The sequence below is a fragment of the Patiria miniata genome, unplaced genomic scaffold (assembly GCF_015706575.1).
Source record: "Patiria miniata isolate m_02_andy unplaced genomic scaffold, ASM1570657v1 HiC_scaffold_22, whole genome shotgun sequence".
Lineage (NCBI taxonomy): Eukaryota > Metazoa > Echinodermata > Asteroidea > Valvatida > Asterinidae > Patiria > Patiria miniata.
In genome coordinates this window covers 10,524,504-10,541,308 of record NW_024037061.1, presented here as the reverse complement: position 1 = coordinate 10,541,308, position 16,805 = coordinate 10,524,504, and the positions used below count along the sequence as shown (strand labels likewise).

Sequence of the window (16,805 nt, the reverse complement as noted above, 5' to 3'; positions counted from 1 at the left end):
CCCCTTACCTTTATTTTTTTTAGTAATATTTAACAAATTCGTGGAAGGAAAGGCAGTGAGCAGACGACAGCGTGGGTTTTAAACGATGGTCTTCACTTTAAGGGGTCCATGCAATGTAATTTTCAATTTCATTTATTTTCAAGGGAATTTTAGTGCCTTTTTGTTTTTTATGTTAATGCAAATTTTCATATTCATGAGCAAAATGTGTGATGTTATTTCAGGCGGAAACCGCAATGTTGCAGCTATTTCTGCACAAAAAAGTTGCCTGAATTTGGAGTTTTCGCTGTGGTAAATTTTCTTTTCTTTGGTGTTTCTTGTCTGTACACATAGCGCAGCAGTACCTTCAATAAGCACTTTTCTCACAGAATATTTTCAGAAAGCAAATTGTGGGTTCGCAATTTGAACAGAAAATCTGTCAACTCAACAGTGTCTTCCTGAAATGACTTCACAGCAAAGCGCCCTCAGTTGTTGGGAAAAGCATGGGAAATGTTAAATATTTAAAGACGAACACTTTCTAATGGAATTAACCAAAAAATGGCTGCCAAAATGTTTTCATACATTTAGGAGGAGTCGACAGTTGCATAATTCATTTCATGGGCCCTGGGCCCTTTGAATCCTATAAAAAAGACAAATCAGATTTTCCTTTTTATTTTATTCTCTCCCCCCCCCCCCCCTCTCTCTCTCTCTCTCTCTCTCTTTTTTTTTTTTTTTTTTTTTTTGGGGGGGGGGGAGGGGGGTTGTTGTCTCCCTGCCCCTCCCTGGGCCCCCTGGATCCGCTGCAGTAAAGAAATGTGGCATTATTCCTGTGGCTAACCCATTATTTCGGGATCATATTGATGAAGTAGCGACAAAAATTTCAACAAACATTGAAATAATGAATCGTTTGAAATATTACGATCCGAGAAAGATTTTATTAACATTGAATAATTCTTTTGTTTTACCATACTTAAATTACTCAATCTTGACCTGGGGTAGTTTGCCATCTAAATGAAACAAATTACTTACTTTACAAAAACGAGTAGTTGGTGTAATTTCGAGTGCTGGCTATCGTGATCATTCTGCTCCATTATTTGCTCAATTAAATATATTACAATGTAATGACTTATATAACCTTCATTTAGGAAAACTAATGTATAAATGTATGCATAATTTACTTCCGTCATGTTTTAATTCTTGTTTAACCTTAGCATCTAACATTCATGTATATAACACTCGAAGTAGGGCTAGGGGAAATTTGTTCGTCCGATTTAACAGAACGGCAATGTCAAAAAATAGTGTTATTCAGCGAGGCACTTTGTACTGGAATAGTTTAGATGATTCTCTTAAATTGTTACCTTCACTATCTGTCTTTGTCAACAATTTAAAAACTCATTTTCTCGAATCATATTCATCAATTGAAATTCCATTATTTTGTGTATGAATATTTAGGCCTTGTCTCGCACTTGTCCTGTCTGTCTCACGTATTGTTTTGTTTGTCCCTCGGTCGTATGTTTGTCCATAGGTAAGGGCACAAAAGCGTTCTGCTTAACCTTATACCTAAATGTTGTCATTTAATTTCACACTTTAGAATCACTGTGTACATTACTATCAAATATTATACTACTGCTTTTTTCTAATTTATACATGTTTAATTGTAATGAATGACATCATTGAAATAAATGTCACTACTACTACTACCATGGCTCACGCCATGACCGTCTCCGAAATTCCATGGCGATATGCCAACCGTCCTGTGCGTCGTGCGCAAGCGGAGTCCAAATAACGTCCAATGGGCCCTTAGATAAATTAAAGCCTATCGACCGCCTTGCATTATATTCCATTGTACAGGCGAACGTTCGCTAAGCCTGACTCGCGTGGCTAACCCGTCTGCCTTTCCCGCGTACAGTCATCGAAGAAGTTACTCGAAAGCACACGTGCAGCTGTTGTTTTATCACAGGTCAAGTGGCTCTCCACAAGTTTAGATAGGACACACATCAGGTGACTTCAATATCAAAACTGGTTTTTCACGTGACTATGATGAAGTTCAACGAGTGTAAAGTTTCGGCTGATGCAAGGCATTTTCAAAACCTTATACTTATAGGTTATTCCATTGTACAGGCGAACGTTCGCTAAGCCTGACTCGCGTGGCTAACCCGTCTGCCTTTCCCGCGTACAGTCATCGAAGAAGTTACTCGAAAGCACACGTGCAGCTGTTGTTTTATCACAGGTCAAGTGACTCTCCACAAGTTTAGATAGGACACACATCAGGTGACTTCAATATCAAAACTGGTTTTTCACGTGACTATGATGAAGTTCAACGAGTGTAAAGTTTCGGCTGATGCAAGGCATTTTCAAAAAAAAAATACATTTAGGCCTTCTTCAATGATCCCCAAAGCTAGCACGTCTGCATGTACCCGTGTTCACTCATCGAGGACGTTACTCGAACGCACCCACGAAGTGGTTGATTTCCAACAGGAAAAGTGACCCTAAAAACCCGTACATGTAATTTAGAAAAGACGCAAATCAGGCCATTTCAATAAAGACACTCGTGTTTCACGGCATTATCATCATGAAGTTCAAAGAGTGTATTGGCGCACTTTAAAAAAATACCATGAGGCCTACTTCGACGATCCCCAAGTTTATTACTCAGCACAAATGTATTGACAGAAGTATATCAATAATGGTTCAGCGCAAGAACAGAGAGCGCAATAACGTTTTAGCAAATAGTTTTCAATCGAAATGAAATCTTGCTTTTGTTTGACCTGCTGCTAGAGGGCGCCTTTTCAGATTAGGACTTTATCATGCCGTATTTTGTGTTCGGCATTCTGGTATTTAACATTTACATAATTAGCATAATTGCAATACAATTCATTTCTCATTGCCTTTCCGGTAACACCGGAAGTAAAGGTCAAACGGCTTCGTGAAGGGAATCAAAAATGTTCCCAAGGCAATATTTTATCCCCTTCCCCAAAAAGAACAGAGTACTCCAGTGAAAAAGTTATTGTTCAATTATTGTTTCCAACTTTAACCTCTAATTACTTATAATTTAATTCCGGATGACGTCATGACGACGAAGAGGGTTTCATCTTTTTCCCATGACCCATGAACAATATTATTGAAGTGCATTTCTGGTGCTACACTTATGGTTTAGTCAACATAGAATCCGTATCGACAGACTTCAGTATGCAGTTTGACGGAGACTTTTACGTCCTTGGAGTCTAGACAACATAATAATGCTTGTCTAAAAATAACAGTTTTATGACACGTTTTGTCTGCATGCAGGGGCATAATAAAATTCCGCTCTGAGCTAACGAAAAGAATGATTCGTGGCTAATGTACGAAATTTTAATTTTCTGCTATGAAATATGATAGGAAAACTGGTGGGGTGCGATTGCAACTGTGAATATAATTCTTCATTTGGTACATGAGTTATGATGTAATAAATCGGTCATTTTTGGAAGTAAGATCACTTATAATTTGAGCAAGTTAATCAAGTTGATCAAGTTCTTGAGACCAGCCAGAAATGAAGGTGGCCCCTAAATCAGGACAACAAAAATCTGCTTTCAAAAATGTGTTCTTTAAAGTTTGTAAGTTTTGAAGTTTGGAGAAAAAAAAATTATAAAGCGAATAATTTCATATAAATGATTTTGTAGTCTTATTGGAAGAAATTATGGCTGAATATAGGGACTAAAGAGTTGCAGTCAAATTTCATCTGATCGCCCGGCGGTGCCCGGCTCCATAATGTACACGTGCGGCTAAATTTACTACGCACAACCAACTATTAAACTAGACACCCCTGTTGGTCATCACTTCAACCTGCCTAACCACTCCATTTCTGATATGATTTTGAAGGGCATTGAATCTCTTGGCCATCGCAAGGACTCAGTTCGCCTCAGCAGAGAGAAAGTGTGGATGAATCGTCTTCGAACTATTCAACCACATGGTCTCAACATCCAACTTGGAAATGACTAATCCTTTTCTTCCTCCATTGTCTTCTGTTACAGATAATCCATCTGGTCTTCCTTGTTTGTGTTTACCCATCTTCCCCCATCTTTCATCCCTTTCCACCTCAATACTGCCCCCCCCCCGCATCATCCCTTCACTCTCACACTCTTTTGTCCGTTCCCACTCCCTGTGACCTTTGATCCTTCCCCTTTCTGGTCCCTCCCCTGTTCACACAAGACCCCTTGTGGTTTGCCATCTCCCGTTGTTTCTTTGTTCTCTCATCCACCCTCCCCTGCATCTTTCCACACCTTTCACACCTAATCCTCCTTTTGTGTTTCTTCTTTCAGCCCTGCATGTTTGTGTGCACCCCCATGTTAATGTATGTACATGTACCTCTGTCATTTCTGTTTTAGCCTCTGAAGAAGAACTTGCTAAGCTCGCAACGTCAGGCCACATTAATTTTAAGAACTATTAAAGAAGCTATATGCCTAAACACGCTGACGAAGTAACCAACATACAAAGGGAATTTGTATCCTTGTGGGGTCATTTCTTTGTTCTCGTGTACTAAAGTTTTCGAGTTTGAAAGTGTAGTTTCAATATGCTCCTACTTTAACCAGAATTAATTTCCTGGGCTGAAATTCGGACTTGATAGCGTTCTTTCGTTTTGGACGGTTAGTCATGACGGTTCCTCATGACAGCTCGTCATGACGGTTGTCCTGTCCAATCATATTCCTCGCTGAAACGAAGGGGCGTGATCAATAAATTTGTGTCAATCAACTGGCTCCTCTGTACTGTAACCTTTGTCATTCGTAATAAAGACTTTTGAATGCAACAACAATGCAACAAAAATGGAAATTGAAAGCCAGCCCATGCAGTTGCTCACTTTGAATTAAACCATTGCTATGAAGTCACACTTTTGTTAAAAGTGTGGATTCGGGACATAGAGGCTCCGTCAAATTCCAAATTGAAGTCTACTGACACTGTTTCTGTTTTTGTGTAGTCATAATGTGAACCAAAAAAAAGTGGATCACGTCTCCTATATTAGGCAGCTTTTTTCTGCTTCTCATATTTTGACTGGGTGGCTGGCTTTTAAAAAAAAATGTCTTCACAAATTAATATTCATGAGTAGAAACGAGGAAGAACAACTGTTTTAATCAAAGACAAATGGACAATAATTTCACCCTCTCATTTCTAACGAGCCTCCTTCTACAGTACGGAGGGGGCGGTTGCAATTCCCTCCGACGTTCAGCAGCTGCCTAATTGTATAAACTATTGAAATGGGACCAACAAATAACAGAGCAAACTGTTATGATGCCCTGCAAATACCAAAAAGCCACAAAATGCATTTTGTTTTTTTAGAAAATAAGCATATTTTATTGCTTATGCAGAAAATTAATGATTCGTACAGTCTAGCCACGAACCATTCTTTCGATAATTCAGAATATAATTTTATTGCGTCTGTGCAAAGACAAAACAGCCATAAAACGTGTACATGTATTATTAGATGACAGGCATGTGTTACAATAACTCCAAAGACTTTAGAGGCTCCGTCAATCTCCATATGGAAGTTTGACTTTTTTGTTTTCGGGTCCATGTGCAGCACCAGAAATGCGCTTCAAAAGTTAGATTATGTCTTCCATATTATTTGCCGAGGCAGCAACCAACTTCCAATTGAGCAAGCAGTGATCAAACTCCTTTTTTTTGAGCCGTAGCGTGGTTAGGGTTTGTGATTCATGATCAGAGGGTCAGGAGTTCGAATTCAGCTGCTGGCCATTATGTTGTGTCCTGCTGGCCATTATGTTGTGTCATCCACACTTGCCTCTCTCCACCAAGGACTATCAATGGGTGCCGGCATTAGCTGCGATGGACTAGCATCCCATCCGGGGGAAAAGAAATATTCTCTGAAACCGGAGATAAATGCCGGCGCTGTCCATGACCCAATGGGCCACATTTGCTCCTGACAGACTTTACTACTTAATTACTACTTTTTATCATCTAAAAAAGTGGTGGGTTAATGCCCCCATGCCCACCCTCAAAAAACAAGATAAAATGAGAATATGCTGGCAAAAGTACAGGTATTTGTTTGTTTTTGGGTTTTTTTTTTTTTGGGGGGGGGGGGTGTTTGGGGGGAGGAGGGGGGGGGGCGAAATGTGCATTACCCCCTCTAGAAGAAATCTTGGCAACGCCCAAGGCATTCGACATAAAACTGCTCTCCCACACGATCATTCCCTTTAGTAAAATTCGTTTCTCATTGCTCGTTGGATAACACCAGAAGAAAAGTGATTTAGAAACAAAAATAAACTAGCCTTTCTCTGATGTTATGACGATTTCCATGAGGAAAATGGGACGCTCGCTGGATTACAATTTGCTGTACCCCGTGTCAAGGCAGTCTGTATTCGTTTAATTTCATATTTCCTCTAAATAAATTATAATACACGGCTGCAAATGTTGGAATTTTCCAACAAATTATTATCAAGGGATTACTTCCCGAATGTTGCCTGCACATGCTTTTTTTTTGGGGGGGGGGTTCTTCTCTACTAAACACTTACAAAAACACAATTATGATTAAAAGCAGAAACAGACCCAAGATTGCGGGCAAGATTGCCTATACTCTATCCCATTGACTCTCACCATTCAGACAAAACGTGAAAGTTTCAATAAATCTTCATCAAATAAAAAATCAACTCCCTGAATGTTGCCTGCACATACCGATTTGTCCTTGCTATTTTCTCATATATGAAAACACTTCTTGTACGTAATAGGCTCTGTCATACATAGTCTATCAATACGGATTCAACCATTTTTTTCTATAAATACTTCCACCTATCGCTTACCTGGGCATATACATCGTTCAGAAATCGAGACTGAAAACACTGCCGAACAGCCTTACTGAAGACACGCACACCACGGTATCTCTGAACCGGTAGAAGATTGCCGCCTTTTTCGTGAGGTAAGAGATGTAACCACTCTATCTTCTCATTTCATGTTTGACTTTTCAGGTTATATGCTTTATCACTATCGAAGTTAAAGGCATATAGGATTATTTGTATCTATCCCAAACGTAGCCTACGGAATTATTATCAAACAGTCTACTTGGATAAAAGATCGTACTGGTACTAAACACCCCGTGAAATATTCCGTCTGGCTTGCTGTTGGTTCGAAGAAATCAAGAAATGTCGGTGATTTCCAACGAGCAGGAAATTGACTGGTTTTTTTTAAATAAAGAGTGCTATTGATGAAAGGTTGTGCTTGGTTTTCTTTCTCAATGTTTTCCATAAACATGTAATATCCACTCTAAGCTGAAACTTCAAAAGGTTAGATTTTGAACATTGTTCTTTTGATTTTCAGTGGTGTAATTACTATTGGAAACGAACAAACTGCATGAAAAGCAATGATCATATTACAATGTATATGCCTTTAATGAAAATCTTCAATGATGAGCCTTTCGTTTCAAGGAGTCAATCTTTGAAAATAAAGTGCTCAAAAATGTAAACATGACTTTAACCAAATAAAACCGACAGTCTGTTTTTATGTTTTAACCTGATATTAATACAAATCAAGGCACTTTTATACGTTGAAGATATGCGGTTTTCGTGTAATTATTGCAAGGAGGAATTTTGCGGTGCAACATGTTGATCCACCAAATCGACCTTTTAGCGTGCTGGTCTTTACTCAAGCCACATAATGTTTCTTTGCTATTAGGTTGCTTATATCGAACTTTCAGTATATTGACCTGATTTCTCAGGATGAATTGTCAATTATACTTGATTATGTGCATAGTAAAATGCGGCGCAAAAGTGATCTGGCTCGCAATTTGATGGCTATAAAGCGCTGCTGGAAATGCTACGCTAACTAAAAAGTTAGGCAAATGGTAAAGTAGGCGCATGCAGACCAATGTTGGTCAACATACAAACCACCTACACTCTTGAGCAATTTTTTTCCCGAATAGTTGGTCAATTGTTACCGGGATTAACCTATAATGAGGCAATTCATACCGAGGTTGGGCAAATAAAATGTCCCAACAGTTTATTACCCAACTGTGTTTGACAATGTTAAACCTGCCGCGTCAGATATAAACGAACATGGTTTTCAACATGTTCTTATTCTTGTGTAAGACATTATGATGTAAGTAGCGGGAAAGTGATGGTTCTGAACCACGGCCATTTTTTCCCTGTCCACCTCATTCTACTCAATCCGTCTTCTCTCATTTTTTTTTCTCTCCCCTTCCCCTAAAATTATGCTCTCTTTCTTATTTTTATTTTTTTTTAAATTAAAGTGTTAAAATTAATTCTATTTTTTTTATAATGTCTCTGCGACCCCTCTCTCTACAAAATCTCTAAAAACCTGGTCTATTAAGAAGAATAATTTGGTCGTGAAAAAAACTTTTTAAAAATAAATAAAATATTTTATGTTTATATAATTGAAATGGAAGAGACAAAGAATGCACGAGATGTCAAAAACCAAATGTCGATACTCGAGTTCAAAGTCGGTCGGCGAGAGACCTAAGACTGTAACTCTTTGCATTGATTACGTCACGATACGTCTGCCTAACCCGGGTATACACGGTAGAGAACGCAGAGATTGCAAACCCGTCGCGATAGTAAACAAAAAAAGTGTGTTTTAAGATTGTAAAAAGTGCGACTTGCGATGTGGTTTATACGACAAAAAAACATTTTATCGACGAGAAATTTGTAAAAGATTAACTCCATTGGGAACAATGATATAATGATCTTTGTTATCAAGCCAAACTTCAGTACATAAAATACGCTCCTAATCTGCCCAGACTAGATCGTTGCCGTCACTATATGGGTCAAATCAAATCAATTGAATACTGAGTTGTTGGGATTATTCAAGCGAGAAGAATTAGATTGATGTGACAAGATCACCAGAACCTTTGTGATTAAAAAAATAATTTAGTAAAGTAAAAAGTAATTTGTATCACTTACAGTTATTAACCAGAAATGAAATTTCGGTCTGATAGCTATCTGGTATGGCTTCGGGTCTAGAATTGTTTTCGCTAAAATAGGGTTGTATCTCTATAAATTTTAAAAGGAGGAAATAACTTTAGCCGGCGTTCGAATCAAAGACCTTATAAGAAATCGCCCAAAGCCAATGATGAAACCACGAATCGGAAAATGCATTTTATAGTGCGGTTCCTTGATAGTATTTTGTGCGTTCCATAACCACAAGGTGGGAGTCTGTGACACGTTGTGCGTATGTTCTGTACACGACAAGCGGCCGCTGTACCGTACTGTAATCGCAAAGCGGCGTGAACATAAATGTTGCGCCGTAAGTCATTGCAAATATTTTTGCAAAGTTTTGCTTTTATTTGTGGGACTCGAGTCTAATTAGCCTTCGCTCGAGTCAAGTCGAGTTTTCTGATGAGAGACTCGAGTCGAGTCGCGTCATTTGCTCACATTGACTCGAGTCGAGTCGAGTCATTTACTCATATGGACTCGAGTTGAGTCAAGTCATAAACAATTGTTACTCGATCGGACTCGAGTCGTTTCATTGACTCGAGTCACTACAACTCTGATTTGTAGAAATCAAGAGTTTTAGAAATCGTACAAGTCGAATTGCTTTCGTATCTTCGTGTACATCTGTTTTTTAATGATTAAGAATCTGTGTCGGTGTACATTATTCTAACTCTATCCGCACATCGTTTTTATTTGATTGTAGTAAAAGTCGTACGTGAGAGTTGTTTAACAGCGCTTTAGTTTTCGTACATTTGAGGAAAAAAAATGATAATTTACAATGCGGTGGTCGATTTATAATTTGGTGTAGACACAATTTTGTATTTTTTCTCTTGTTCGTCTCTGAGTAGAACTGTATTTAGTCTATTTCTCACGTCTCCATTGTCTTGCTAAATACTGAGTGGTTCATCATATAAAAAATATATATATTTTTCAATGTCTAACTTTTTTTTTTCTGAGTCGAGTGTTTTTGTCCATGTACGACTTCACCCAAGGTTTCTGCGTAAATTATAGAGCGCAATGTACTTTTTCGAGTTTTAACCCAAGCTCCGGATACATCTGTGGCGCGATGTAATGTAATACATTATTTGCGTTCAGGGTTTAGTGTACCGGACAATTTTGGTTCGGCTCGATCGACAATAACATTCGTTGATACACAGACACATATTCCTCTGGCATGTATTTTTCGGGGTGCTCCCCGAAAAATACATGTTTGTCTACTTCTGGCAACAGCTCCAATTCGATTTGAGAGTGTTTTAACAGAGCGTCACACAATAACCCGGGTGTTGTGTGATAATTAATTGGATCTAACATATAGGCCCACTTGACTTTACACACTCGCCTGGAATTCTCAAACACGCCGGGAGCATAGCGTCTTCGTAGTCACTTAGAAGTCACGATATTCACCCAAGGTTTTAACGTTCACGTTCTGCCACGCTCGTTGCGCTCTGACGTCATCTTCTGTTGAGATGTGTTCGTTTTTTGAGACTGCTGTAAAATTGGCTTCTCGGCGGTGAGCGGGTTTGATTAAATTATTGAAACGAGTACCGATTAGTGTCCTTTTTTTGCATATAAGAAGATCCGTCTTCTGATTGTCAAATGAGATGCACTTTTCGGAATGTTTATAGCAATGCACGTCATTTTGCCGTCGTGAGTAGAAATGCCTTGCATAATCAAATGTGCATCGTAACCTGTGAAAGATGACGGTTATCGGAGTACGGGTTCTTGAAGACTGCAGTGCACACATTGAAGAGAATTTGAAGACTGCAGTGCACTCTCAAAACGTTGTTAAAATGTGGTTGGTTAAAACAGTTGGTTAAAAGTTGAACCAACACTGTGTAAAATTTGCCAGTTTTGCCCAACTTTTACCCAACGGGCACATTTCGTCAAACGTTGGGTATTTGTTGTGCTGTTCACCGGGTAAACAACAGTTGGTTAAATTTTTACCAAACCCTGGTTAAAATTTGGATAAATTTTAAAAGCGTTGGGTACAAGGCACTGTCGCTTGCATTCCTCAAGAAACCTGTAGAGAGGAGACGATGAGAAGAAGTTACAGTTTTACAGGTGGGAGGAAAAGCCCAGACGAATATTTCGGGGGAAACCTACGAAATCAGGCAGGGGACTGAAAACCCAATCCACATATTGGCCCAGGTGCAATTTGAATTCCGATGCAACTTTTAGAATTTAATTAATAGACCACTGCTTAATCTTTGTCAGTCCCGCGCGTTGATCATTTGAAGCAGCATTATATTTATTTCAAATTTGTTTGTCTTGTTAAGGAGAGTAATGACATATTTTGTCTTTGGAATTTGGTAGGTAATGTAATACGGGACCTAATGTTACTATGAACAAGATGTTTCGAGAAACAAAGAGCTATTTTGTCATCATGACTCAAAAATTGAACATTCAGATGAGATACAATTCGTCACCGACACCACGAAGTAACACTCCACCGTGTTAAACCTGTTTTTTTCTTCTTCGATTTTCAATTTTTTTTAACATGTTCAAACATTATTCATCAAGGCCCACCATTTTACGAAGTTTCAAAGCTTCAAGAGGTTCACTTTAATAATTACGCTAATTATCCATGGCAACTTTTGCGCAAAAGTGACGATTTTCGTTTTTACGAAGTAACACACACTCAAGTTCCATTTACCATTGCAATGCATGGCGCGCGCTCTGCTCAAATGTGAGCAAAAAACGTTTTCACGAACTAACACCCTCCTTGTATGAGCGCGCGCGCTGACCTGAAGTTGCACTTTCCTCGTTTTGTATACATTGAAGAGTGTTACTTCGTGCAAACGAAAATTTTCGTTTCTCAGCTTTTGCTGTCTTATTTCTCGTTGATTTAATACACAAATGGGTGAAAAACAGCCGATTTAATGATTTCAATTCATCAAGTGTCCACAACGAGAAACCCAACTGAAAATACTCTGCCGTTTTGACGCAAAGTGTTGTTCTGGAAGGCGTTCAACTTTGGATGCTATTTTCTCCGATTGCTAGTTTTCACTGGTATGTACATGGGTGTTACTTCGTGGTGTCGCTGACAAATAGAGAAATTAAGATGTGTACATATATCTTTGTGGAATCCTACTGAACGTGTAAAACTTATGTGTACGGTATTAAAGTGTAATTGGTATTCCAAAAGATACGATTGAACTGACAACTTTGTCACATCATTAGTGATACGTCGCAAAAAAATGTAAGGCAAAACATTCCAATTTTGCAATTGTGGACTTCACGCAATTGTTATTGAGTATTGTGATGGGACTTACATTTAATCTGATTTGTTTAATATACTTTCAGGAGAAAGTTTTCCACCCATCATCCAAAAATGAAGCTTGAAATTGCATCTGTTATCGCAATCATCTGTTTCTCGCTGATTGTTTCGACCAGTGCACATAGTAAGTATCAACCAAATCTTTCCATGATAAGTACAAAACCTACCGAGGGCGGACAGAGCACACTGACCGGTTCTTTTCAGAACTACACTTCTTCCAAGAAGAGATCTCTTTCTACATGGTGTTACCCGCAAACTTTATAATTTAATAACAAAAGTGTTCCTCATTCTCCAAGGCCCTCTGATTCTTCTTCTTCTTCATCTTTTTTTTTTGGGGGGGGGGGGGTGTTCAATTCTTCTACCGTTTCCTTTAGTTGAGTTTTGAACTATCTTTCGCTAATTATTATTGTACTCATTGTGTCCTGCCCGGGGTTCTCCTCATGTTGTTGCCGATTTCATGTGCGGATTCATGTCGCCATTTTCCGACTGAAATTACGGCTTTTCTATGGGTACATCTTCTATAAGCTACAGTCACTCATGTTGTCATTTTCCTCACTTAAGTTTTACGCCTTATCTGTCGCTATTTTCCTAACAGAAATTTTTACACAGTGTGGGGACCCTTTTGGAATTTAAGTCATCCTGTCGCTTCATTAAAATGAGTAAAACTGCTGCAAGCTGCTTGCTGACTGCATTGAACCGAAAAAGTACAAATCAACAAACATAACAAGGCCAAAGTTTAGAGCGCTGTTGTCCAATGGAAATAGGTTTTGACTCACGTGGTACGTGGGTTCGAATCCTAAAGTGGAACATAGTACTTTGTTCTTGGGCAAGCCACTTTACTACAATTGTTTCTCTTCACCAAAGAGTATTTATGGGTTACTGTGAAGGTAGAGACCAGAATGCGCTGATCTCGAGCTGCTGAAAAAAAAACAGGTCTCGTGGCCTGATGAATAGTGCTAATAATTATTGTGACGAGCCTTAAGACCTTTGGTATGAAGCGCTATAAAAAAAAACTATTATCATTATTTATTATTAGCTGTTCCCAATACCGAATGCTGTATTTTCATTGGCCTAGAACAATCACGTGTTACTTAAGTTTATAACCAGTCACGGCACACTCCCTGTGGGATATCACGTACGTGATATCCTGCAGGGAGGGTGCCATGTACGCACGGTGTACGCACGGTGTACGCACGGTGTGAAACGCTTGTATCGTTGGTACCCACGCTATTATCACCGTATGCTTTCACACACGAGTAGGAGCAGCGAACTAGCAGACGATCAGCACGCAACATGCATATGAGTTGCCATTCGATTGTCATGATTGTTGTGTTTACTGCTGTTTGTTTTCGTGGTTTTTACACCACAATCCAACGAATCAAAGACGGTGTACAAAACAGTTGTTGACTGCTGTGATGTGAGATATGTTTTGAACACCCGAGGGGCGCATATAGCACCCGAGACAAAGCGGAGGGTGATATTCCCACCTTCGGGTATTCGGCTTCTCCTCGGGTGATATTCCCCCCTTCGGGTATTTGCACCGGGTGCTATGTGCCCCTCGGGTGTTTAAAGCGCATATCCCACATCACAGCAGTCAACAATTGTTAATTAGCACTGAACAACATAACCAGATAAACATATTGCATTCTTATCAATGTGAAATTTATCGTTCTCGTGTTATGACGTCATGAATATTTAATGAGGCAATCTTTATAGTCTTATCACTATAAAACTATTGGACCAATTGATCTCAAACTTGGTAAATAAATAGACACGGAAGTGTCTATTTATTTACCAAGTGTATGTCAAAGTATATGACCCTTACTTCCGGTTTCAAAAAAATATTCAGTTATTTTCTACAGTCCAATCAAATAATAGGATATCAAAAATATGTTGGGAACAGCTCTGTGGTTGTTCGGTTACAACCACATCTAGTTATTATTATTACTATAAAGTTTTGATCCCAGCAGAATCTTTGTTAAAGGCAGTCTGTCACCATTTTGTTCCTTATTGAGTCTTTACCCTTCTTCCTCTCTGTGTGAATAGTCTCTTGTGCCACGTTCCAAAAGTACAAGTTCCGCACTTTCAGTGTCGGACTGGGAACGAATGCTGGATGGTTTTTTATGAATGCGACTACGTGCCGGACTGCCGGGATAACTCAGATGAGGACCACTGCGAAGAAAAACGCGCTGGTAAGATGCAACTCTGTATGCACTCAAAACTCAAGCACGTTTCAACAGCTGTGAATCATTTGTCAGCTAAGTCAAGTGTCAGCGATTGAAATTCATGGACTGTTTGATGTCACTCGAGTTATTTCTTTATATATTTCCCGTTTCTTCTTGCAGTCGATTGCGAGCTAGATTTCCAAGATAAGATGGCAAGTGACGGCAAGCCCCTTCAGAGCTTCCAGTGCGACAATGGCATGTGCATCTTGGGATGTCGGCAGTGCGATGGAGTGATGGACTGCGCAGACAACTCCGACGAGTCCGGCTGCAACGGCACGGAGGTCATACCACCATGCCAATAGAGAGTGACAGGAGATAGTTGCTGGTTTAACAATATCCGGGGAAATAAATGTATGTTGTCCATGCGTGATGAGCGTTTATCGGTATAATCTTGTATGCCTAAAGTTTTGAGGTGCAACAACTCGAATCAGATTTGGACTAGATTAAGATTGCAACATCCCCAAAATACACTTTTCAAAAAAAAAAAAAGAAGAAGAAATAAAGATATACTCAAATATGGGAAAAACATTTTACACGCAGGTATTAACGACTTATGCAAATTAGGCACCCTTCCCAAAAGAATTTCAGGTGTCACCCATTCTAAATGTCTTCTCTAGGGCTATAAGAATCCATCTTTAAAGTTGGGCGCTTTGGACCAGTCGGTCACGATTCCGACCATATGCCATCTGACTATAGACGAATTCTTTTGTTGTAAACATGGGCGCCATTTTATATGGGCTGCCGCAAGCGCATTATTTGAAGCCGTGGTTGGCAACATGTTTTTCCCAAAAAAGTCCCCATAACGTCCTCAATACAAAGTAAAAAACATGTTTAGGAATTATGTTGTAGCGTTGTTGACAATATTGTATTTCCAACAATCAAATAATATTTTGGTGATCTGTAATAACTCTTCTTCACTTTTGCAGTTGTTGGACCTTCCATAGTTTTGCAACCTGGGTTGGCAAAAATGCAGTTTGCCAACCAAGCGTAGAAAGGTCTATTGCAACATCTGACAAAATTTAAATGAACATAAGGATTTTATTTTACCCCTCATGATAATTGTTGAAGGGATATAGCATTTCAGTTTTAGGATTTATTGATGCCTTCAATAAACACGTCTATGTGTTGGTAAATCAGAACATTAGTTACACTGTCAATTTCTTGAAGTATTTTTTTATTGTGGTTACTTATAACACTGCCCTCACTTACAAAAATAACAGATCCAATCCTTTCCCATCAACCGAAAAAAATGGCGTTTGTCTTTTTAAATTCTGAGAATACGGGGAGAACGACGTGAACATATTCCGTAGGCGGGTAAGGCAATTCATGGATGATTCAGTAGTTTCGAAGGATATATTTATGTTTATTCATGAAAAAGAAAGTGACCATTGATATAGAATATGGGCAATACATTATATCATTTTAAAGAGGAAATGCCATGTTGCCACAGTAGCCTATGCTAAGGCTCGGTAAATACCTGGTTGGAATCCACAGATGTAGCCTTTTCCTTCCACTATTGTTTTTCGGTCTTATAGATAATTTTTATTGAAGGGAAAGAATCCAAGATCATATTGCGTCTTGTAATCATTCCATAAAAACTACTGAATTATAAAAAAAAAAAAAAAATTAAAAAAAACCTAGGGGTCCGGGAAGTCTCCGTGGCTTTATGGAGACCGTGCCCCGTCATTTATTGTAGAACTGCACACTGAAAAAGGCTGGCAAGAAACCACCGATGAACAACCAAACGTAAACAAATACCAGAAACACAAAACGTACTGGACACTACCAAGTAATTATGTCTTTCCCATTCTCATGTGAAAACAAGAAAGTTATTGCCGCCTCACAAACGCAGGAGTGTCAGTGCCATAGTGTTATGCTTCTTAGTAATAGCTTGGATGTTGTCAGAGACAAAAGATTAAGAAAAGGGGGAAGAGCGCCCATTAAAGCGTCAAATGAGGTCCCCCCATTTGAAGTTTGCAACATCCGGCCGGTCAGCGGGTTCCCTCTGGATTATTTTGGTTCTGGATCTCGATCAGCAAGTGGCGGTTCTACGGGGGGGGGGGGGCAAATTTTTGTCTAGCCACCCCCCAAAAAATTCCATACAAAAATTGTACAAGCAAAATGTAAAAATGTGACGAACGTGCGAACGGTCTCCCCTAAATACAGTCGTGAGAATGGTTCATATTTTGTACACTTTCATTAATATAGTGTGCCTGATTGTAGGGTTTTATCAGCGCTCCCCATTGAAAATATGGCACGAACATCAGCCTTGGCTCCCAATTTTTGTGTACAAAACGTACCGAACATTGTTGTTGGAAATGTCAACAGAAGAGCGACAAATGGCTATTATTGAAAACTGTGTAATTGCATGATTCAATAGTTGCACGTGTTCGAAGTCTTTCA

At 39.1% G+C, this 16,805-nt stretch overlaps 1 protein-coding gene across 1 annotated transcript; it reads left to right on the top strand.

Moving 5' to 3' along the window:
• The first annotated feature begins 13,229 nt into the window (after positions 1–13,229).
• On the top strand, positions 13,230–15,529 carry LOC119730040 (low-density lipoprotein receptor-related protein 8-like). The gene is made up of 3 exons (XM_038202829.1): positions 13,230–13,234; positions 14,224–14,369; positions 14,523–15,529. The coding sequence occupies exons 1-3, from the start codon at positions 13,230–13,232 to the stop codon at positions 14,702–14,704; spliced, it is 333 nt and encodes a 110-aa protein (XP_038058757.1). The 3' UTR covers positions 14,705–15,529.
• Positions 15,530–16,805: the final 1,276 nt, after the last annotated feature.

Bases quoted from the DNA above. Each gene is read 5' to 3' on its own strand.
- LOC119730040 (XM_038202829.1), top strand. The intron at 14,370-14,522 runs GTAAGATGCAAC...TTCTTCTTGCAG, and splicing joins CTGCGAAGAAAAACGCGCTG to TCGATTGCGAGCTAGATTTC.